Source organism: Lemur catta, chromosome 12, assembly GCF_020740605.2.
Source record: "Lemur catta isolate mLemCat1 chromosome 12, mLemCat1.pri, whole genome shotgun sequence".
Lineage (NCBI taxonomy): Eukaryota > Metazoa > Chordata > Mammalia > Primates > Lemuridae > Lemur > Lemur catta.
In genome coordinates this window covers 45,915,514-45,940,749 of record NC_059139.1, presented here as the reverse complement: position 1 = coordinate 45,940,749, position 25,236 = coordinate 45,915,514, and the positions used below count along the sequence as shown (strand labels likewise).

The 25,236-nt window shown below is 32.5% G+C and overlaps 1 protein-coding gene across 2 annotated transcripts in view; it reads right to left on the bottom strand.

Annotated features, from left to right (window-relative positions):
* Positions 1-25,236, bottom strand: part of FCHO2 (FCH and mu domain containing endocytic adaptor 2) — a 107,284-nt gene that overhangs the window by 21,957 nt on the left and 60,091 nt on the right. For both annotated transcript variants that reach the window (XM_045565609.1, XM_045565610.1), the window contains exons 9-17: positions 22,936-22,980; positions 21,206-21,278; positions 17,834-17,858; positions 10,820-10,877; positions 10,374-10,549; positions 8,978-8,989; positions 8,600-8,624; positions 6,722-6,761; positions 4,895-4,986 (exon numbers count right to left, since the gene is read on the bottom strand). In XM_045565609.1, the coding sequence (XP_045421565.1) occupies positions 4,895-4,986; positions 6,722-6,761; positions 8,600-8,624; positions 8,978-8,989; positions 10,374-10,549; positions 10,820-10,877; positions 17,834-17,858; positions 21,206-21,278; positions 22,936-22,980 (546 nt within the window). The remainder of the gene's footprint in view (positions 1-4,894; positions 4,987-6,721; positions 6,762-8,599; positions 8,625-8,977; positions 8,990-10,373; positions 10,550-10,819; positions 10,878-17,833; positions 17,859-21,205; positions 21,279-22,935; positions 22,981-25,236) is intronic.

Genomic DNA, 25,236 nt, shown 5'->3' with positions numbered 1-25,236 from the left:
AAGTCAGCATCAGTTCTTTCATGCTGTCTGTACTCACACTTTAACCTGTACACTGGCAGAAATGTGCACTAAAATCTGAGACTGTAACACTTCCTTATGCTATGACATATCTACCTTAAAGATATGTTCATTATCAGCACTAACTTATACTCTTAAGTTATTTCAAGTCTGTGAGAAAGCTTAATACAGCAGAGGCATTTATACCTGAAGTTTCATATTGATCAAGTGGCCTATCCAAATTTAGATTCACTCAAACCAAGCCTGGTAGAAATACCAAATTTAGCTCCTTCAAACAGAAAGAATTTGCTTTTTGAGGAAAGCTATCAACAATACTTATTAACACCACTGTCTATAAATAAATCTATATTGTATCTGCGTATGTCAATTAGGCACTGCTTCTAGAAGCCTCTGGCGGAGATTACTATTATACAACTGCTTACATTCTTAAGTGTCCTAATTGTGTTTTGGTTTTTGCTGCTGGTGGAGCTCACTGCTACAAATTTCTATTAGATGCAGTGTTTCAATAAATATAAAGTTACCATGACCTGTGAAGTATAAAAACACAGGAGATAAGAACTAATCTATATCTGCCCTCATACATTACCTAAAGGGAACAGACAATGCATATCTGCCATACCATTCTTTATCTGAACAAAAGCAGAGACCAATCCAGAACCCAGAAGTGATGACAATGTAGAAAAAAGATCAGCAGCATTGTTAGCTTCTTCTGTCAGTAATTTTTTAAGACGTAATATTACGGCAAAGGTCACTCTGATCCTCACAGATCCAACTGTTAGAAGACATCTCACCCAAAGCATCAGAGAATCCAAAAATATTTTCTGCTTTATAATGCAATCTCTGGAATGCCTTCTGAGCTGCACTGGAGTTATTAATCGTAACAAGTTCATCAGTAAAGAAAATCCACTGATTTTGTGACCATGAAGCAAAAGGAAACTTATCTGTGCTCTCTGGTGGTGCTGTTACAGCAGGATAAAATAGAGTTAGGGGAAAAGTTTGATGCTGGGCTTTCTCGACCAAAATCTGACCTGGTTTCATCAAGTACATTTTCAATTATCATACACCTAGGCAAATGAGTGGGAGAAGAAATGAAATTCCCTATTCTGCTCTTTAAGGTCAGCTGAATAAGAAGAGAACAACTAAAAACCAGAAGCAACAGGAAAACTGTACAACTAAAATATAAATCTATTATTACTTGAAACTAGAAAAATTTAATAATACATGGAAGAAGAACATGAATTCAAACTTTATATTAACTGAGGAAAATAAGCATAAGAAACTTAAAATGCAAATTATGAAAAAAATACAAAGAATTGAAGGTCCAAAATGATACAAAGTCAGAATTATTCCTATTTTCTCAGAGGAGCAAAGGTAACTGTAATAGTCAGTACAAGGTCTAAAAAGATTTGACAAGGTGGCAAAGTGATAGAGCTGTGTATGTGTCGTATGCAACAATGCGGACTGCCTAGTGATAAAACTGTCGCAAGAAGTAAGTTGTACTAAATCAGTGTTGGAGTTAATATTAAAAACCAGCCTAATATTTTTCAAGAAAATTTTATGGGATTTTTGCAAACCACAAGAGCTCAATTAATCCATGGATTAAAGAAGAAAACAGACTACAATGGCATTTACCAAAGGGCAGATGGGTATAAGATATTTATGTTAAATTTTTAAAAATACATACATGAATGCTTATTTATAGTCTACATGGTACAAGAGGTAACTGAAACTACTTTCTAACCAAGCTCTAAGCAATCTTTTTAAACATGTAACAACACTGGAATGCTTAACCCATCAGTTATTAACTGGTTGGAATTATTTTCTTAGAGTGCTTTAGCTAAGATGAGGTCACTGATAAATTAAGATTCTGAAAGAGACAGAGCCATGTAGGGAATAATCTCACAACCTGGACCTTGCTAAAATGTGAAAAGGGGTACCTGAGTAAAGATGGGGGAGGAGTGTGTTGCAAAAAGTGGTGGTACAAAATTTAAGATAAAATGCCTATTTCATAATTTCACTTAGGGCCAGTTTTGTAAAACAGGAGAATAACAACAATGAACTGATCAGTTGATCAATAATTATATTCTATTCAAGTAAAGACTTAATAATAATTACTATATAGCAGGATAATTATCTCTTTTCAGCATCACTAACATTTTTTAAAGGACAGAATAATTTATGACATTATTTTTTATACTTTGCAGGAAGGTTTAAAAATGCATTCTGGAGTGAATTAAAAAATCAGGAAAAGGTTAATAAATGTTTTATTATTTCCTAGATGCTAAACATTCAATGACCACTAAATGAAAATGAACCCCCCCTTTTTTTTTACCTCAAGTGATGGTGATATGGCCAAAACATTCTTAGGAGACAGGGATTCGCTCTGTTGCCTATGGCTGAAGTGTAGTGGCACAATCAGAGCACTTATGGCAATCCTGAACTCCTGGATTAAAGCAATCCTCCCACCTCCTGAGTAGCTGAGATTACAGGCACATGCCACCACGCCTGACTAATTTTTAAATTTTTTGTAGAGACAGGGTCTCACCATGTCGGTTGCCCAGGCTGGGAAACATTCGTTAGACAGGTAGCAGAAGGAAGAGAGAGTACTTTCTTGAAAAGAAAGAGACTGTACTAAAGAAAATAGCAAGAAATAATGAACAGAATTATGAAGAAATTTCTATATAACTAAAGCCTCTATGATACCAATTTGAAAATTGCTATTAAACATTTTGATAAATAATTCATACAGGGATATTAACAAGATTTTAAAATACTGTTTAGAACTCTTCATTCTAAATATAAAACTTCATTTTGACATTTTTACTATATAAAAGAGACTTAGCAACAACTTCAGTTTTTCCTGTATAATTACTTTCCTCATACAATATATTTGTAAGGTTAGTTTTATAAAACTAAATAGTAATAAATACCCATTGAGAAAGATATAATGCCACTTCAGAATATTATTAACCATATATTGACTGTTGCTTGCTGTTTTACAAGTATTAGGTATAGATTACCCTCCCTTCAAAAATTCCAAATAGTGTTCAGAGTTAAAGTTTCCTATAATTCATTAGTAGTTAAAATATTTAGTCTAATTTTAAATACTAATATTTATTTTATTATTAATAGTAAGAGGTTTCAACATGGTTTTTTTGTTGTTGTTAATCTGCCAGAGTGTGATAGACAGGACAATAATTTTAGAATTAGTAAGAGCCAAGTTTGAATCTTGTTTCCATCATTTATTAGCTGTATGATCTTAAAGAAGTTACTTATCATCTCTGAGTTTTATGTTTTTCATCTATAAAATAGGGAAAATAAAAAAAACCTCATGCGGCTGTTAATGGGGTAAAATGAAACAAAATGTGCACAGGTCCTAGCAAAGTTACACAGTGTGAACTCGACCGATTTAAGTTCTCTCTCCATGATTCCAGCACTTCCTTAACTCCAGATACTGTACGGCAATTCTGAAATCCCAGAGACGAGAGTACAAGATCAACTTAAAATGATTTTCTTTTCTTGTTCTGAACAAGCATTGGTTTTAACAAACATGCATTTTTAAGGTGCACTGGAGGCACAATTTAGGAGATGACGGCACAGACAGTAACGAATACCAACAACATATGAAGGAGGCATTGGCAAGAAATGACCAAGTTTGTATTCTGGAAAGGTACTCTGGTTATAGAGTGGAAGGGGGTCTTAGGCAGCACCCAGAGACTTGTGGGAGTTTCCATGGGAACTTTTCCTTTAAACTGGCCCCACCCCTTTGAGGGCCCACCCAAACCCGACTACAAAAGTCCTAGACACCCACCATTTCAGGGCTGATGCCATTTTGAACTCAGGCCATCTATATGGAGACATTAAAATAAACTTTCTTTTCCTTAAAATAAATAAAAAATAAAAAATAAAAAATATAAACATGCATTTTAGTTTTTTTGAGACAGAGTCTCTCTCTGTTGCCCAGGCTAGAGTGCCATGGCGTCAGCCTAGCTCACAGCAACCTCAAACTCCTGGGCTCAAGCAATCCTTCTGCCTCAGCCTCCCGAGTAGCTGGGACTACAGGCATGTGCCACCATGCCCGGCTCATTTTTTCTTTATATATTTTTACCTGTCCAGATCATTTCTTTCTATTGTTAGTAGAGATGGAGTCTCGCTCTTGCTCAGGCTGGTCTCGAACTCCTGATCTTGAGCGATCCTCCCTCCTCGGCCTCCCAGAGTGCTATGATTACAGGCGTGAGCCACCGTGCTTGGCCAAACATGCATTTTTGATGCCTGCTTTGATTTTTGACTAATAAGAAATTTGTATTTTGAAGAAAAGAAAAAAATCTACTCTTGCCTAAACAACTAAAAAACAGTTATCAGGTTCTTTCGTATGTTGTTTGTGAAGTGCTTTCTAGAAAGCAATTTGGCAATAAGTATCAACGGGCATATTGTGTGACCCATAAATTTTATATCAATAAATTATTACACGGATATTATGAAACACATGCATACAATTTTGTTATTTCTATGGATGTTCATAATACTAGAAAATTAGATACAACTTTAATGTCCATCAAGAAAGGACTGGTTACATTACCGTGTATTTTGCATTTCAACTATCTATAATCAGTAAGATTATTTGAGTAATGATATAAAATGATACCTAGAAATAAATATATCAACTTTTAGAATCCTTGGTATTTGTTAAATTTTTATTGTTTAAGCCATAGGGTCTTTAAGATAACAAAACCAGTATAAAATCACTTTTATCTGGCAATATGAACAAAGGACAAATTTTTAAAATTTTTGATCATTAAGCATAATGCACAAGTAGTGAATAAATGAAGAAAAAGTAACTATTGTATTCTTCAGTTAAAAATATATATATATTTACCTGATGATGATGAAGTTAGTGAAGATGAAGAAGATGAATCAAGAGATGGTCCAAACAGGGGGTCCCAAGCAAGTAAATCACTGGTCCCTTTCCTACCATAACAGTTAAAAAATAAGAATTTTAACAAAAGAATATTTTACTAGTATAAAATCTAGTCACTTATTTTTATTTCATAGAAAGAATTTTAACAGTTCAATATACCTGAATAAAATGGATACTCTGCCAATGCATGTGAAGAAATTTAATTAACAGATTTAATAAGCCAATATTCACTAATTGCTATCAGCAGAACCTACAAAAACATTATGTGAAGTTGGCAGGGGACAGTGGGGATGATTAATCCCCACTGATCACGCCTTGTTAGGCACTAACAACTTTGGGGGCTGTCAGAATGGGAATCATAATTTCAGCTTTACAAAAGAAAAGCACCACAGTCTAAATGAGCTGCCCAAAGACACACAGCCACTTGATTCTAAAATAGTCTCAGGTCTGCTGATTCACATGTAGCACCCAGTCTTGAACAGAAATTTTAAGTAATATGAAATTGGCTAGAAATTTTATAAGGTCATATTTATTTTCAAAGATGAAGAAAAAGGGTAAAGTTCTTTTTTTAAGCCCTATTTACATACTGAAAGGTGGTTTAAATATTTTAATGTATCAAATTGCCATTATTTAAAAAAATACTTTCAGAAATCTTACACAGAAAGCAGGCCCACTAATGAAAATGTTAGAATTATCTAAAAGTATCTCAACATACACCTACCTACATGAAAGCACACTACAACTTGTATGATAAAGCCTAGCATTATACTGCATAAACGATTCCTAAAACCAAAGTTTTAAAACACTAATCAACCTATCTTTAACAATGATAAGTCCAATAAATACCACCATGTGCTCAATTAGTGCCTCAAAAGTGTCAAATAATTTTCAAGTCTCCATTTAATCAAGCCTACTTTTATTCAAGTAAAAAACATTAACTCAAACTATTCTTATTGACAGGGACCCATATGGCTTACTTATATTTTATTCTTTTTAGGAAGATCTCACAATGTGCCCTCTAGCTCTCCCTTTTCAACTTAATTGAGACATTTCCTCATTTTTAAGCTCATGAACTATAAAGTCGATTTCACAAGATCGCAGACAAAACTGAAGGAAGAAATGAGAAAACTTCCTTAACAATAAAGAGTTCAAATATAGAAATTTATGAATTTAGGATACCATCATTTATTTAGAAGCAGTGAGGCCACCAAGGCCAACTACAGTTGAATGGATTTAGAAAAAAAAATCACTGTAAAAGGAAATATGGTCAAGTGAGAAATAATTTAAAGCATCTGAAAACTCCTACATGGCATTTCACAGTTTAGAAAACAGGATGATTTAACACTTTACTAGAACTGAAGCTGTAAAGGTAATAAGACTCTTTAAAAAGGACAAAAGAAGGATACTTAAGTGTGATAAGGAAGAAGGGATGAATAGGTGAAGCACAGAGGATTTTTGGGGCAGTGAAAATACTCTTTTTGATACCATAATAGTGGATACGTGTCATTATACATTTGACAAAACCCACAGAATGTATTTACAACACCAACAGTGAACCCTAATGTAAACTATGGACTTTAGGTGATTATGACTTGTCAATGTAGGTTCATCAATTGTAACAAACATACCACTCTGGGTGAGGAATTTTGACAGGGAGACTGGGCATATGTAGGGCCAGGGACTATATGGGAAATCTCTGTACTTTCCACTCAATTTTGCCATGAACCTAGAACTGCTCTAAAAAATAATGTTCATTTTTTAAAAAAATTAAAACATGGAACTTACTCATTAGGTACAGCAGATGGCTTTGATTTTAACTCCTCATCTAATTAAAAAATTAAAATATGAAAAAATTCATAATTTGAGAAATAAAATATTTTAATGAAAAGAAAAACTCTACACATATATCCCAATACTATAGCAATAAAATTTGGAACTAATAACATAAATATAAACAATCATAAGGAAAAGGTAAATAAGCTTTTAACAACTTTTTTATCTTACATACTAAAATAATAGCTGAATTTCTATTAAAATTTTTATCAGTTCTAACATCTCTAGTAAGAAATTACTTAAGTCAACTAAACTATGATATCTCTTAAAATAAAACTGCTGTTTAGAAGAGAGAAAATATGGACTGCAACTTCCAAAATTAGAAGAAATGCTTAAATACATAAATTTTGTTCAAGAATTTTAATTGATGAATCATGAAAGCATTTTTCAAGTTCTAAGAATTTTATTAGTGATTATTATATTGACCAAAAGTAGTTATGACTCTTGAAGGACATCCTATTTTGAAAAATTAAAAATCTGATAGCAATCTGCAGCAATAGCCCCTTTATAAGACAGTCTGTTTTGCTACCTTTTGCATTAATAAAGTGACTCATTTCATAAGCAAGTGGTAAACAGGAAAGAACATCAGTAATGCAAAGGTCATGTTGGTGCATAAGCCATTTTCCCTGCACCTTAATGTTTTGCATCACCAAGCAATAGCTGATGAATGCAAAGTACATCAATATGGGTAACTGCCACAAACTATGGAGGAGTACCACACTGTACACGAGCGTGCCCATTCACACTATCTTCATTTGGCTCAGTGTGGATGTTTCTTCTCCCTCAATATGCTTACTGTGCTATTCTCTAATCTTTCTGCATTTTGCTCTCATCTCCACAACTCAGCAGCCTCCATTTAGCCTCATTTTCCTCACATGCCTTATCATCAAGCTACCATTAACATTTCTTTTTTACAGGTAAAATCCTTACTTTTATTTTGGTATTTATTTTGAATCTAAATAGGTATTTTTAACTATGCTAGAATTTTTATTAGAATTGATGCTATAGTTTTCGTTAAGCATTCTGTTAATGAAATTACATAGCTTTCAAGTGGGCTGCCTCAACTATTTTTCCCACAATCTTGTTATTTTCATTTTAATTAATTAATTTTTTTAATTTATTTTCTTTGAGACAGAGTCTCTCTCTGTCACCCTGGACAGAGTGCAGTGGCACCATCATAGCTGACTGCAACCTCAAACTCCTGGGCTCAAGTGACCCTCTTGCCATAGCCTCCTGAGTAGCTGGGACTACCAGTGGGTACCAGTGCGCCCGGCTAATTTTTCTATTTTTAGTAGTGATGGACTTTTGCTCTTGCTCAAGCTGGTCTTGGCCTCCCAGAGTGCTAGGATTACAAGCGTGAGCCATCGCGCACAGCCAACCCTTGTTACTTTTAATGCATGATTCTGCAAAGGGTGTTAACATGCTAAAAAAATTTACTATATTCAAAACCATATAATAGAAATTTCAACTGTGATATGACTTAAAAATAGGTAAAGGTAAACATTATTCATCTTATTATATAAATACCTTTTGGCTCATGAGACAGAGTAAGCTATGAAACAGTTTAACATTCTTAATCAAAAGTTACTTTTTGGCTTTGTTATTTCTGAAAAAAGTTGTAGCCATGTACTAAAAGTTTAAAGCATGTCTCTTAGCTCTATAAGAAATAATATACATGAGTTCTTTTCTGTTTAAATCATTCTAGTTAGTCATTAACGCTCATGATGAGAAAATATCATTTATTTCTAGAGCTAAATAAGGCTACAAGATTAACAAATTGACTGATAAATTTTAATAGAGTAAAATAACCAATTTAAATGTCAAACTTACTAGACGAATTCCGATTCATCTGTACCTAAAACAGAAATGCAAAAACTAGGTAACATTAAACAAATAATTTACTTTGGTAATGAAATATTTGGTAAAATGTTAATACTGGGAACCTAATTTTAAGTTGTTTTTAGTATATCTGTTCAAGTGTATTTACATAAAAGATATATAGAAATAACTTTCAGTAGCTTTTTACAATAAAAGAAAATAACATGTACTTTTAATACCCAATAAAATGTTGTTAAAATATTAAAACATCTACAGCAAGATATTTTAACTTGCTAATCTAAAAATTTAATACAAATATTTTAAAAATCAATATTCAAACATTACAATAGTAAAAAGTCAATGGGCAAAAATGCAAAATCTTGTACTTACTGGACTGTGTCTCTAGTAGTACATGGAAGAAAAAAGAAAATCAATTTAGACTTTAAAATATTGTATTTTCCTGCTCTAATAATTTGTCTATTCCCTTCCGAATCATATTTAAAATATGTATACCTTAAAACACATAGATTGTTGGTGGGAAAAAAGTAGGCAAACTGAGTAAAAAAATATACTCAAAGATATCATCTTTTCAAATCCAGCACTATTAAATTTTTTCTGATTTTTATTTATCTTTTGAGTATGAAATTAATACATGTTCACTGTTTTAAAAACAAGTAGAAAAGAGATTCATAATAAGGAAAATTTTAAACCATCCATGATCATAGTACCCAGAAATAGATGTCTACTATTTGGTATATATTCCTCTAGGCTTTTATTTATTCACATATATTTTTTAAATTAGGATGGTCTTACACAAGAAAAATTTTTAATTGTTCACAACCTCCTACTTCATATATACACCATATTTTAAGCAATTCTCTTTATAATTCAAAATTAATCTTAATGTTAAACAGTAATGATACAATAAAATCTCACTTCTGAAATCTTTTAGGTGGGAAATAATAATTCTAAAATTAAATTCTAGAGTGCATGAGAGAAAAACACTTTTTTCCCAAACAAACATAGACTACTTCAAATATATAATTAGTTAACAATATGAAATGGTAAGAACTTTTATTCTCCATTATCAAGGACAAATTTAATATCAATTATGATAATCATGTATAGATAGACTTGTTATTCTAAGCATGCTTTTTTCCCCATAGTGCAACACTTCTGAAGTTAGAATATTACAACATTAATGGAAAGATTTATTATGGTAATGTTTTATTTATTTCCCCAAAGCTATTAAGTATGGAATTTTAGAATTGAGGAATTAACCATTATCACTACGAAATCTCATCTTTGCCTTTCCTTGGATGAAAAGTATGGGAAAACAAACGTTGCAGTGACAGACAAAAAAGCAAAGATAAAATTTAATCTTTAAATCATGTTTATGGTATTCCCCTTTACATAAGGCTTACAAAACATAAAAAAACTCTAAAATTAGATGAAGAAAAGATTAACACTGCCAGTTCACAAAATTCTGCCTGAGATATATAGCACTGTTTATAAAATACAAAAAAATGACAGAAATAGTGAATTTTGTACATCTTCACTTTCTTGTACAATACTTTCAAAGGCAGACAAAACTAAGCCAAACTCACAAGTTTATTTGCCTGTATAAAAAATTATAAACTAAATATTTCCTCATCCAAATACGCTTAACAGCTGTTAAGTAACGTTTTACTTTTTATCATTACTAAAATTAACCAGACACAGGTAGATGAGATAAGAAAAATAAAGATATCTATATAAATACAAACTTGCTCATGTTCTTACTTACAGATATTGCTGGAGAGAGTGTTATATTCCCTATAGACACTTTCAATTCATCTAAAGAAGCCATTGTGTGATGGGAGTTATTTGGATGCATAGGCTTGATTTCTATCCGATACTTCTTTGGTTCTTCATCTTCAGAGTCAGAATCACTAGACGAATAGAAATGGTTCTCTTTGGTATGTGAGTATCAGTTAAAGAATTTAATTTTTAAATTACCTTAGCGTATAATCAGTTTTTCACACATTTATAAAAAGGAACAAACCTTAAGAGTAATATAGACTTTAATGGAAATAAAACTACTAACTTATTAATAAAAACATGTCAAATGAAGGAATCATATTTTATTATAATTAATTAAAAATTTGAAGAGACTTTAATACATTATTTTGTTATAACCATCTACTTGTATGCCAACACAATCCATAAAATACTCAGAGAATGAAAGGATATCATTCTGATTTGCTTCTGGTTTAATACTATAGCCTTCTTCATCTACATCAGGAATGTTCTACGGGAAAAAGAAAAAAAAAGAAACTACTGTAATGACAACTCCAATATACAAAATTATTAAAGATTAGCTAAACAGCTTAACTATTACTGAGGAACTAAATCATTTAATAAATATAAACAGGTTAACAAAATTATTGATACTATGGGAAATTACATCTTTTTAGTTAATTTACTTCAAATCACACTCCATGCTTCAGTTATCTGAAAGAGAAAAGACCTGCAAAATGAAACAGGAGAAACACAACTCATAATTTCAGGGCAAGAAATCGCCAAGGTGAAGACCAATTCACATTGGTCAAAATCTACAATTTCTGTTATGAATCTGGAATAGTATGTGATTTTAAAAAATACCATCAAGTGATTAAAAAAGCATTATCAAGATAAATATTCTTATTGCTATAAGAAGGTGTAAAGAAATAAAACATCTAATGCCTCTTTAAGCAGCTTAAAGTGTGAACGAGCTAATGAAACTAAGATAGAGCATCAACGTATGCCAACATCCCATTAAGAATGACAACCAGATATCATGTGTCTCCTGAGAGAGGAAGCCTTGACAAAACAGAACAAAACCAAAAAAAAAAAAACCTTGAACCTGAATCTGATCAAGTCTCTAGATCCAAATACCAATTTGGTATTCTTTACATAAACAAGTAAAATACCACACAGTATGGGAATACAAATAGCAAAATCCAGACTAAAGGAAACTACAAAACAAACCACCCATCTCTTCAAAAACAAAGGTAATAGAGAGAATGCTATTAGAAAGTCAGACAGACAGACAGGGAGAGAAGGGGAACCTATAGATCAAGAGAGACTTAAAAGATTTACCAACAGGCCGGGAGCAGTGGCTCACTCCTGTAATACTAGCACTCTGGAAGGCTGCGGAGGGAGGATCGCTCAAGGTCAGGAGTTCGAGACCAGCCTGAGCAAGAGTGAGACCTCGTCTCTACTAAAAATAGAAAGAAATTATCTGGACAACTAAAAATATATATAGAAAAAAAATTAGCTGGGCATGGTGGTGCATGCCTGTAGTCCCAGCTACTAGGGAGGCTGAGGCAGAAGGATCACTTAAGCCCAGGAGTTTGAGGTTGCTGTGAGCTAGGCTGACGCCACCGCACTCTAGCCAGGGCAACAGAGTGAGACTCTGTCTCAAAAAAAAAAAAAAAAAGATTTACCAACAAATTCAAACAAAGTGCAGAGAAGTGACATCAAGAGATAATGATAAATATAAATACTGAATGATTATTTAAAAATACTAAAGAGATACTGTAAATTATTTTTAAGTGTGATGGTATTATGATTATGTTTTAGAGATATATATGAAGTATATTCAGATAAAATCACATTATTCTAGAACTTGACCGGGGAAAATGGATGGGCAGGATTGGCTATAGAAAGTTGTTGGGGCTGACTGTTAAGAGACAGTCAACTCCAACATGAGAGACCATGACTGTATTACATGTATCTTTATCTTTGTTTAAAATTCTTCATAATAAAAAGTTAAAAATAGTCTAGCTGCAAGTACAACAAACAGCAGAAGTTGCTAAATAGTACATTTCAGACAGAAATTACTTTCAAAGCATTTTAACAGCTTCAAGAAGGGGCTTTCGGTTCACATCATGAAATTTCCACAGGTGGAAAGAGCATTGCAAAAGAAAAGGAAATAACAGACATAGAAACGCAACATAGACAAGTTCAGGTATTCCGGAAAAGTTTTTGTCAAGTTAAAGGAAACTGGGCATACCTGAAAGTGGAAGAAGAGCCAATAAATATAGATACTGCAGAAATGAGAGGAGATAAAACGGGAACAAGGTCCTCTAAGAGTTAGGAAAAAACAAGTTCAAAGAAGCCTCTGTTCCTCAGGGACTAGGAAAAAATGAAAGGAAGAAAACAGGTATTTGGGTAGAAATACCAGCAGTTTTGTGGATAACCAATTTTTCACTCAAATCTTCAAAGTGAAGAAATAAAAGGGCAAGACTGTGTATGTCTGGGGCTCGGGTGTGGTGAAGTGAAAGGCCTTTAGTAACTGCAAACACAGAGCATGAATCAAAAAACAGAAATAAAAGACTACCAAGAAAAATTCAAACTACACTAAGATAAATTCAAAAGCTTCAAAATACACTCTGTTGGTGAAGCTGTGGGGAAATGCATGTTCATACTTTGTTGGTATAAATACAAAACAGTACAATCTCTACAGAGAGAAATTTGGCAATATGTAACAAATCTACACCCATATTTACCCTTTCACCTAGGAATTCCACCTTCTAGAAATTCTCCCTGAAGACACACCTCCAACTATTTAAAAATACATGTGCACAAGGTTATTCATCAAAATTTATCTGTAACTTGAAATTAATGGAAATTACTTAAATGTCCAAGCACAGTTGAATGGCTATGGTATATAAATAAAATGGAGCACAATAGAACTATTCATAGAAACCTCATCCTAATAAAAATTTACACATTACCTGTGTACATGTTTACCCAATCGATGGTTTCTACATTAGGGCCCACACTGCTAAAGAGAACCATTAGGTCAAAGTAGTAAGAAGAATGGCAACTCGCCAATCTTTTTTTTTTTTTTTTTAAGTAGAGATGGGGTCTCACTCTTGCTCAAGCTGGTCTCTAACTCCTGACCTCAAGCGATCCTCCCATCTCAGCTGCCCAGAGTGCCAGGATTACAGGTGTGAACCACCACACTCAACCACTCATCAATCTTAAAGATAGTTATTGTGGTCGTGGTGATTTGTCGGCAGCTAGATTATTATTAATATATTAGAGACAGAAATGATTTCAGGAGTTTTGCAAGGCTTTGCCCTGAAGGAATATGTGAACATGTTAGTTCGCCTATCAAAAGCTGCCTCACTTCAGGAGGGTGTCTCAATGGTCAGTAGCAGCTGCTTTCCAAGGTGACACTGCAGTCTCAAGCCTGTGGTTCTAGCCTGCTTTGAACGACAAAGCAGGTTTGCATGGAGCCACTGGAAGGGAGCTGATCAAAAAGACAAGCCACCTGTGGCTAAGAGCAATTAGCCTAAGGGACAGCTTTTGCTTGACTTCTGAAGATCTGTTGCAATACACAATAATTAGATAAAATATGGAGCCACTATGTCTCTGTTTAACTTTTCTGCTAAAGTGATAGTTTTATCTTAGAACTTAGAAGTTTGTCCTAGAAAGATTTTGTAACCGTTTGTTCACATAGATAGAGTTAATTAAGGGACCTATAGAAGCCTTTTGGGAGACTTTGAACCCAAAAAGAACTACCTGTTATTATGTAAATCTGTTACCCCTGGCAACCAATCACTGTACCTATAAATACTGAGGTGAAACTTCAGTTTTGGCCTCAAAATTCACAGGAATATTTTGGGGACACCCGAGCACCCTCACTTTTTCTATATTCATAAATCTATTCTTTATAAACTAAATTTTTGCCTCTGTGTATTATTTTATTTCTATTTTCTATTATTTTTTCATCCTTTGTGATGACCCCTGCCTGAGGGACCCGATTCTTTGCTGGGAGAGTAGCTAACTCCTCGCAGTGATTTAAAACATATATACTGAAATGAAGCTCAAGAGTCAATGGAATGTTTCTGCATCGCTCTTTGGAGTGGGGACATTGGTCAAAACCAAAAAAAAAAAAAAAAGCAATTATACTTCATCGGTCAACTTCTAAAAGATGCAGTTGCTCAAAGTAATTTTTTAAAATTACATAGGCCTTTAAAAAAAACAACAAATGAACAATCATTTTCCTACACCAAGATAGCCTATTTTAAAATTAGTAAGACACAGTCATGAATAGGCCATAAGTAAATAATAATAGGCTACAAATAAAGGGAAACAACAAAAATGAAAGTCTCTTTTCCCTGCTGACCACTGTAATCCCCCTCCACAATGGTAACCACAATCAAGTGTCTTGTACCTCATTCTTTTAAGAAGATAACACATATACCCACATATTTACATTTTATTTTTAAAACAGCAATCACTTAAAAGATTATGCTTACTTTTATTAAGTAGGCTCTTTCCGTATCAACAGACACAGATCAACTGAATTTGTCATAATATATATTACCCCATCAAGTGCATGTTTAATAATTTATTTAACCAGTTCCCATTTTGATGGATACTTTGGTGTTTCCAAATTTTGCTAATGTAAACAATGTTGAAATAAACATCTATCTCTCCTTTCTGTCCCTCACTTTCTATATATGCATATATCTTGATCAAGTGTGTACGTATATGTATATATACCTTATACACACACGTTTATACATAAACATATAAATAAAGTTTTGTGAATATACACATAACAGTAAACTCTTAGCACGGGGATTGCAGGGTCAAAAACGAACACACATTTCTTATTTGGGGCAATACTGCCAAACTATCCATAAGACGGATTACACCAATTTACATTCTTACCAACAGAATGAGTATATCAAAACTTATGCCAATAATATAATTACAGACTATACTAATGTCATACTAATTAGCATCAGAATGAGACTACTATTTGAGTGACATTTATTATGGTTATTTACCACTTTTACTTCTTTTTATGAAAACTGCCCATTTTTACCCTATGCCCTTTTTCTACTGGGCATTCGCTTACTTTTTGTACTGATTTGTATAAAAACTTTATAAATAGGCCGGGCTCGGTGGCTCACACCTGTAATCCTAGCACTCTGGGAGGCCGATGCGGGTGGATCGCCCGAGGTCAGGAGTTCGAGACCAGACTGAGCGAGACCCTGTCTCTACTAAAAATAGAAATAAATTATCTGGACAACTAAAAATATATACAGAAAAAATTAGCCAGGCATGGTGGCACATGCCTGTAGTCCCAGCTACTCGGGAGGCTGAGGCAGTAGGATCGCTTAAGCCCAGGAGTTTGAGGCTGCTGTGAGCTAGGCTGACGCCACGGCACTCACTCTAGCCCGGTCAAGAAAGTGAGACTCTGTCTCAAAAAAAAAAAACAAAAAAACAAAAAAACAAAAAACAACTTTATAAATAAAAGTAATTAGCCCGTCACATGTCTTACAAATATGTTCTGCCAGTTTGTCTTTGATGACTTAAATCCTTTTACAGTATAATTTTTATAATTTTATAAATTGTCATTTCTAATCAAATTTATCAATTATTTCTTACATGGCATTAGAATTTTGTTTTCTCTTTTTTTTATTTCAAAATATTATAGGGGTATGAATGTTTTTGGTTACATGTATAGATTTTGTTATGCTTGAGTCAGAGTTATAAGTATGCCTATCACCCAGACAGTGTTCATTGTACCCATTAGGTAGGTTTTTGTCCACTCTCCTCCCTCCACCCCATTGCTTAATTTTTACCGAGTTTTAGGATTTTGTATTCTCTTTAAAAGCCCTTTCCTAATTCAGGTTAAGTACTGGCTAAAATACAAAATTGGATAATACTGATCATTGTAGAGTAGCATCAATTAGCTGAGAAAATAAAAAATGTTTTACTTAAAGAGAATATATATAAAATAAAACATTAACTATTAAAGAATTTTATTCAATGTCACAATCATCAAATAAATGCTACAAGTAATTAATTCAGAAATAAAATGCACGATGAATACTAAAGTAAATGCCAAAGACATCTGCTGATTTTCATTAATTAATTAACCAAAGGTATTAAACCAACAAGGGTATTAACCCATTAAATTCATCTAATGAGTTATGATGATTTTAAGCTCATAACTCATTAGAAATCTATTTCTTATTTTCCATATAAATTTATCAACAAATCATAATTTTATTTTAAAGCTGAAATATGAAACAAAAATGCTAGTTTTATCTTACTTCAACAGCATACAACACAATATTTCACAAAATATTTTTAGTTCTATATTTGGTACACTATTATGCTGTAAAAGATCAAGATGTTTCTGGGCCAAAGGAAACAACAGTTATGCAAGCAAGAACAATAAGCAAAGGAGAGAAATTGTTCGGAACTCTTACACTTATCAACATGATCAGTGTCTGATGAACAATTTAAAAAATATGTCTGTCTACGCATTACTTACAGCATTTGGTAAATCTACTCTCCCACTGTAACCACAGGGAGCTCCATTTGATGTCTTCTTTAATTATATATAAAGAAATACATTTAACCAAGAATTATAAACATTCTTTAAAACAAAACAAAAAGCACAGAAAAGTACTGACCATGGTTGTTGTTGCTATTTCTAAAATAACAATCTCTTAAATGAAACTTCAAAATGCATGCCACAGATAGGCTGTATTTTAATAGGGCTAAGAATAAATTAGTAAGAGCAGCACATTTTAAAACAAAATACACAGATTGGTATCTGGCATGTTTCTCAAGAAAAAGCAATATGATAAGGCACCACTCCAATTTTAAAAGTAAAATATCCACTTTTCAAAGGTAGTTAGAAATACTTTCTGCTGGGCACGGTGGCTCACGCCTGTAATCCTAGCACTCTGGGAGGCCGAGGCGGGTGGATTGCTTGAGCTCAGGGGTTCGAGACCAGCCTGAGCAAGGGCGAGACCCCGTCTCTACTAAAAATAGAAAAATTATCTGGCCAACTAAAATATATGTATATAAAAAATTAGCCGGGCATGGTGGCGCATGCCTGTAGTCCCAGCTACTCAGGAGGCTGAGGCAGTAGGATTGCTTAAGCCCAGGAGTTTGAGGTTGCTGTGGCTAGGCTGACACCACGGCACTCACTCTAGCCTGGGCAACGCAGCCAGACTCTGTCTCAAAAAAAAAAAAAAAAAAGAAATACTTTCTATTTAACAGAAAAACATCTGGCAACATAAAGCCAAAAATGCACCTGTAAAAAATTTCAATAGTGAACTTACAATAACATGGTTAGTATCTTTCTTTGAAAGACTGGTAACAACTAAATTCAAATATGCTAGGTTTTCTTAATGAAAACAGCTAATTTAAATTGTTTATATCAAAGTTAAATCTACTTACAAGTGAATCTGCATCAGGGCATTCCCTATTAAAATAAACAAAATATCAGAAATATTCAACTATTAGAACTGTCTGCTAATTATACAATATTTAAAGTGTTTTCCTTGCTAAACATCACTTTTATTTATTTAACTCTACAAAAATACTTAAAGAAATCAAATCATGAAGATTAAAATATATATTATTTTAAAATTCAAAAGAAAGCATTCCTATACCCATATTACATGACAAAATAAAACACAAACGGCTTACAAGTATTCTAAAAACTATTTTCAAAAATACTTCTTTTTCATGAATGTATCTGTACACCGTATCAAGGAAGTTGTCATTCCTATAAGACTTTCTAATGGTTTTTCACTGTTCAAGTACATTAAGCTTAAAAAATAAATTTCTTAAAGAAGAAAGCTTGGATAAAAAAAGGGTCTATATTAAGCAGCAAGTAGTCTTAAAACTTAACACCAGTGGGAAATTTTACATTTATTGGTAAATAACATTTTTAAATAAAATTTTTAAAACACTTTGGTTTCATTTGAAGTACTTTCCATAAATTCATGTATATGGAAGTCAAAACTAGTTTTCTCCAAATACGCTAAATGAGCAGACTTCCAGTTAGAATAAACTTTCTAGTCTAATGTAATATGCAGCTGAGAACTGGAATTCTATCATTTAATATTGAATTTGCATATAAACTAGTGAAACTATTATTTTATATATAAAATTAAAACAAAGAAGACTTAAGTATGTAAAATTAAGGACACTGAGGTCAAGATGAATGAGGTTAGAAGAATTTCTATGGATATACTCTAAAACAAATTCATAAACGAAAACTAGCATACAGTTTTAAAAGACATTTGGACCTTTGACTGGAGACAGTTAATGTGTATAATACAGTTTGGGTATCCCTAATATGAAAATCCAAAATCCAGAATGTTCCACAATCCAAAAACTTTAAAGCACCAACAGGATGCTCAAAGGAAATGCCCACTAGAGCATTTCAGATTTTGAATTTTCAGATTAAGAATGCTCAATTGGATATATTCTGCAAGTATTTCAAAATGTGAAAAAATCTGAAACCCAATACACTTCTGGTCCTAAACTTTTCAGATAAGGAATACTTAACCCGTATCAGAATCTATAAAAATGGGTTATTCTCTATCTACCCAAGATTAAACAAAAAAAAGAAAAATCTACAAACTTAAGAATTTTCTTAAAAGAAGATAGGATAAAACGGACTGAAAATGAAAAGGGAGGAAGATGACTACACTGCTCTTAATCCAAATTGAAGCACCAAAGAGATGAGCAAATAGAAACCTCATGTATCATAATATCTACTTGAAAGTCACTTAAAATTGCAAGTTTTGAAATACAGCTTCCTTATTGGTAGATGATTATATGAACAAAAAAAAAAAAAAAAAGCATAGATACTCTGAGAAAATGTTCCAAAAAAGGCATAATAATAAATTCAATCCTTCTAGAGAATCAAATCAATCAAGATGTTAGTCTTTTGTTTTTTTCTTTTTTAAACTTACAGTTTCAAAGAAGGGTTAACATCACCAACAGTTTATTCTCTGGCTTTAAGCCAGAGGATTCAGTCTTTGTGCTAAAGCTCCATCTATTTGCCTTCACAGTGGGCTACAGGAGACCTGTCCATGAAGCTCCGGGAAGAGGAGGCTCTGAGCAGGATCCATCTTCCACAATTACAAACATCTCAAAAGCCTTCAGGCTATGAAGAAGGGGCATGCCAAGAGCCTCTGGCATTTCAAGCAAAGCAAATTCTAATATTTTTTCCTCCCAAGAAGTTTGAAAGAAAGTAATGAGAAGTTTGAAAACAAGTAATGATGGTACGGCAGTTTAAGCACTAGCTTTCTGCTTAGTATTCTCGTTAGCAAAAAATCATTCTAACTGGCTTAATCATCATACTAGAAAATTACTGATAATGAAAAACTCCTTTGAAAACATGGCCTATGAAAATATTATAAGTTCCCTACATGAACCATAGTGAAAACCATGCATTACAAAAATATTTTAATTTAAGGCCTTGACTCTTTACAATAGAGTCACTAACAGATAAACTGGCTACATTTTTAAAATTTACTTACGAATCAATTGTATAGATTTCATTATGTGTTTCCAGTATCATAAAAAGCGATTAGATTCCACCCCCTTAGCAAAATATCCTTCATACATGCTCAAGACATTTGCAGAAAAGATAACTGTAGATATAAATCACTTTGCAATTGGTCTTAATTTGTTAACCAAAAAACACTCGGGAGAGGGGAAGAGACAAACATTTAGAATGGGAGAAACTCAAATAAGAATATAACTAGGTAGGAGGCAAGAATACTCAAAGCACAAATTGTTCTCTTATGTTGAATATATGAGTGCTCATCAAAATATTAAATCTCCTAAGAGTTCCACTGATTATGCTAAAGTAGTAGAGTTTTTAAACTAATTTTCAGCCAATGTTACTGGGTCAAGAAATGACTCAAGACTTTCGATTAGTGTCACTTCAGTCTAAATGGATTGAGTAATCATGGAAAGAAAGATTCCTTTAATTCTAGTTGTCTCTGAATAATCACAGCTCAATGATTCTCAACCCCAGGTGTATATTAGGAATTACACAAGCTGCTTAAAACAAAACAGAACAAAAACTATACTGGGGTCTCCCACCTACAGAATTTGATTTAACTGGTGGGGTCCGGCATACGTACATTTATTTTTATTTCCCAAGTAGTTATAATGTTTAGCCAAAGTAAAAAACTTTGTTTAGCTAAATACTAGCTCAATTTCTTATATGCTTATTATTATTCTTTGTATGCTAATTTCTTATTTTTAAAAGAAGGTGAGTCAGACTTATAAGTGGACCAAATACTCTATCAAAAAATGATGACCTAGCATAAGTGGTAAAACATGTTAGGGCCCCCCCACCCATTTCACATTTTCCATTTATGTACACATATACCACTATGTGCCTATATGCTTAGAATTGTCTCAAAGGATTTTCATCAAATAATTCACCAGAGGTTTTCTCTTAGGCATTAAAATTTTGATGAATTTTGGTTTTTTTCTGCACTTTTATTTAACTTTTAAAAATATGCATGTATCATTTTATAAAATAAGGATATTTTAAAGTAAAGCTTTCATCTATAATGTCTTAAAATTTTTAAATAATTAATAAGAAAAGTTAATACTTTGAACTAAAACTAGAGGAACTGGCAAATGTATTTATTTAGAAAGGTTTATATTTTTCACCCCTTAGACATATACTTTGAGCTATTTCCAAAAGACTTCTTTCTTTCCAAATTCAAAACAGTCTTATTCTTAATGACTTCTAAAACTAAAAAGGATATTGACAATATTTAATATACTTACACAGATTCTGCATCCTTTTCCTTTTTAATTATTCCTGACAAAGCAAAAGGCTTTCTTCTCCTTGGTTTCATGCCTTTAAGATAAATGTATTTGTTACAGAAACACAGCTGTTCCTGATAAATATATTAAACTTATGAATGTATCTTGTATTTTGACATTTAATTTACTCATAACTGCTAATGCTAAACCTAGAAGAAATAAAATTAAAAACCACTAAACCCTAGTATTTAAATCACAGTCTTCGTCTGTTTAGGCTTTTCTCATGTTAATATAATAATCTATTATTCACCAAAAGATTACAGAATGTTCACTTGATTGATGTCATTCTTTTCTTCTCCTAAGTTCCCCTTAAGTCACCTCAGGCAAAATAAGAAGATGGATATATTAATATCTTAAAACTTCAAAGAACGTAGATTATTCATTATATTAGATCTTGCTATAAATGTAGTCCAAATCATGTTCCCTTTCTAGAGGGTCTCACAATATAAATGTATTGTTTTAAATAAAAAGATGATACAGCAGACGCATCAGAAGTAAAACACAAAGTTTGTAACATGGCATTCTTGTGTCCATATGTTATCCCTAATACAAACAATGTTTTAAATGCACCCTACTGTAACTAAGGAGCAAGAATCATCTTTGTTTATCCTAATACAGCAGTTCTTCGTTCTCTTCTTGTACAACAAATTATTTTTAAAAGGTCATTAATGCTATTATTGATGGAATTTAGCACTTAAAGCTTAGCTGCTTACTCATTGAGAAGTGAGCAGTAGAGACCTTAGGTCACCTAAGCCAACTCTTCATCTTACAGATGAGGAAACTCAAAGGGTTTTTTGTGGTTGTTTTTTTAAATTGTGTTATACCACTAGGAGATACTACAGCTAGACCAAGAATCCAGGTGTCATAATGTACTTGCTATCACCCTAAACCACACATTTGTACAGTATATTTTAAAAATCTACTTATTTTCATAGTATAGGTATTTATTGTCCTTACTTTACAATAAAGAAGTTAAAGTTCAGAGAACTTAAATAATTATTGCTCTCAAATAGCCAGTGAATACAAATAGCCAGTGAATCCAAGAAGCCTAAGTCCCAGGGTTACTACTACTACTAATAATAGGGTTAATAATAAACTTATCAGATGATAGAAAACCATTTCCCAAAATTCTTACACAGGGGTTGGAAAAAATAGAAGACTGCTTTCAAATTATTTCCAGTAGCTCACAAAGTGAGATATACAAAACATGAACAAAAACAGCAGGCATCTCTTTGGTTTCATTCTATAAAAAACGCCTATTTAAATAGGAGTCATGCTGGTTGTGGAACCAAGTCAAACCGTCACCCATTCTGAATGATGGTATAACTTCATTAATTAATGAAATGTTAATCACTGTAGAATAAGCACTACACACTAACGTGTAGTGATGAGTTTTCATATTCATGATGTTAGAATGTTTAAAGATAAATGTTAATGAAGAAAACCCTCAATGTATATTTAAAAATATATATTAATCTTTTAAAATATGTAATACAGTAAATATTTCTCTGGGCAAATCTATTGTTTATTATTAACTAACGATTAGCATCTGCAGGCCTTCAAACTACATTCAGATTTTTACATCACTCCATAAGTATGGTGATACCTATGCATAGCAGTCCCTCCTTATTCAATGAACAGAAGATACTGGCTAGCTGCCATGTACATTAACATATTACTAGTCAACTTACCTTCAACTGCACTAGCAGGGTCACATTCTTCAAACTCAATAAGACCTGAAAAAAAAATTGAACTTCTAGTAGAAAACAAACAGGGTAACAAACAATTATCCGATAAATCCCATTATAATACATCTTTTTTTTACATTTTTAAATTTTTTAATTTAATTTTTTAATGTACATCTTTTTAATTATTCCAAAATGTGTTCGAGTGTTATCTGATGCTTAATTCAAATATCAGTAATAATTTTTAAAAAATCAAATAATCCTAACAATTAAAAATTAATTGAGACTAGCCTATATGGTCACAATAATTTACTAAAAACCCTTCATATGTGGTATCACAGACCTGGAGACACAGAAATCTAACACGTAGTTTTTGTTTTCAAGGAGCTTGCAGTACAATTGATGAGAGAAAACAAGCTAAAAGGCAGTTGTTGAATCCTTGGTTGTGCTTATGGGAAGGACAGGGGTATCAAGACAGTAAATACTACTAGAATGCATGGTTGGGACATCATCTGTTCTGTTCACCACTGTATCCTCAATACCTAGAAAATGCCAGGCAAATAGTAAATCATCAGTAAATATTTGTTGGTGGAATAAATGAATTAATTATATACTAGTTAAGTGGTAGCTCTGGTATTATAACCCAGATCTCTCTAACTGTATACCAAGTCAAGGAATTAGAACTGTAGTTTGCAGGAAATGGGGAGAGTTTTCATGTGAGAAGGTTATACACACATACATCTAGAAAATGGTCTTGTAAGAAAATTAATTTAGCACTATGAGGGACAGATTATAGAGAAGAGGAATATAATAAAGTGGAAATCAGTTAGAAAACAGTTAAAATAGCCATGAAATGACAGAACTGCTGAAAGTAGTCTTAAAATGCCATAAAATATTATACACTTCATGTATTTGAAATGTCTATTTATTTAGTTAGCAGAGAAAGTAGTAAAAGCATGAATTACTCTTATATTAAAATATCACAAAAGCTAAATATCAGACTAAAAAATTATCTCCCACTGTCATGTTAGTCCTCTTTTATAATATATTTAATATAAATTTATGAGAGTCCAGTATTTTTGTGAAATAATTTTTAATTTATTAATGGTAATTGGTATAACCTGCTATATCAAGAAATTTTAAAACAGTGCTTAAAGAATGGATGATAAAGGATTTTGTTACCGTTTTTTCTGAGATGTTAAGCTTAACTATTAATACAACTATGTGCAAATTCATGATCAGCATTCTCACTGATCATTCCATTATAAAAGAAAACAAATGATTCACAAGAAAGATTTCTCTACAAGCAGAAGGATCTAAAAATGTTGGCTAAATATCCCTCTAATTCCCCCTAAATGTAAGATTTATTTCTATTTGGTCCTAGTCTCCATTCAACTAAAATAGATTAATACTTAGTGATAAGCAGAATAACTAAGATAGTCATAAAAGTAATTGATAAACTAATCATTTGATTATTAATATCTTCCTTACTAGAACATTCTTCCATATATACATCATTCAACCAAGAAAAAAAAATACATTTATCACTTCTACCAAAAGCAAGCCTTAAAGAGTCAAAAAAATAGCCCAATTAAAAATTTAAGGGCTTCATTCAAGCCCACTTTGCAAATCTGGAAGCTGAGAAATCAATTAATGAAAGGATACTAAGCTTGTTTATAGAATCCCTTAGAAGTCTATATTAAAGATTTACAATGAGATGAGGACAGACTGAAAAACCAGTAACGGTAAAGAATTTAGGTATGTATATCTCATAATTAGCAACTTTTTACTTGGTATAAAAATTATGATGAATGAAAAATCTCCATCTAAATTACCAAGAGCTTATTATGTATCATTGGCTAAGCTTGAGAAAATATAACCATCTGTCAAATCTGAGAAAGAGTTTAACAGAAACAGGCAACCAGAAATGTTGCCTACAGTTATACAGCACATAATATGTACCCATTAACTATTTACAGAATCTCTAATATCCAGGCAATAGGCTTATGGGGGGGGGGCAGTAAATAAAAATAAAAACAAAACACCAATGTCAAACAAAATGCATTGTTTATAAATACTAAAAAAATTAATATTTAGAAGGACTTTTACAACATCTAAGCAAATATGGTATATACAGAAAAAGATCTTCAGATGACTTCATATATGTGAAAATAGTAAACACATTCCTCAACTCTATAAAATCAACCCTTTCAAAATTCATTTTTTCCTCACAAAACCCTTTTCCTATACTAGACACATCTTGATTGTTCTTCCTATCTTTACTAAACTAAACATCCTCTTAAAATC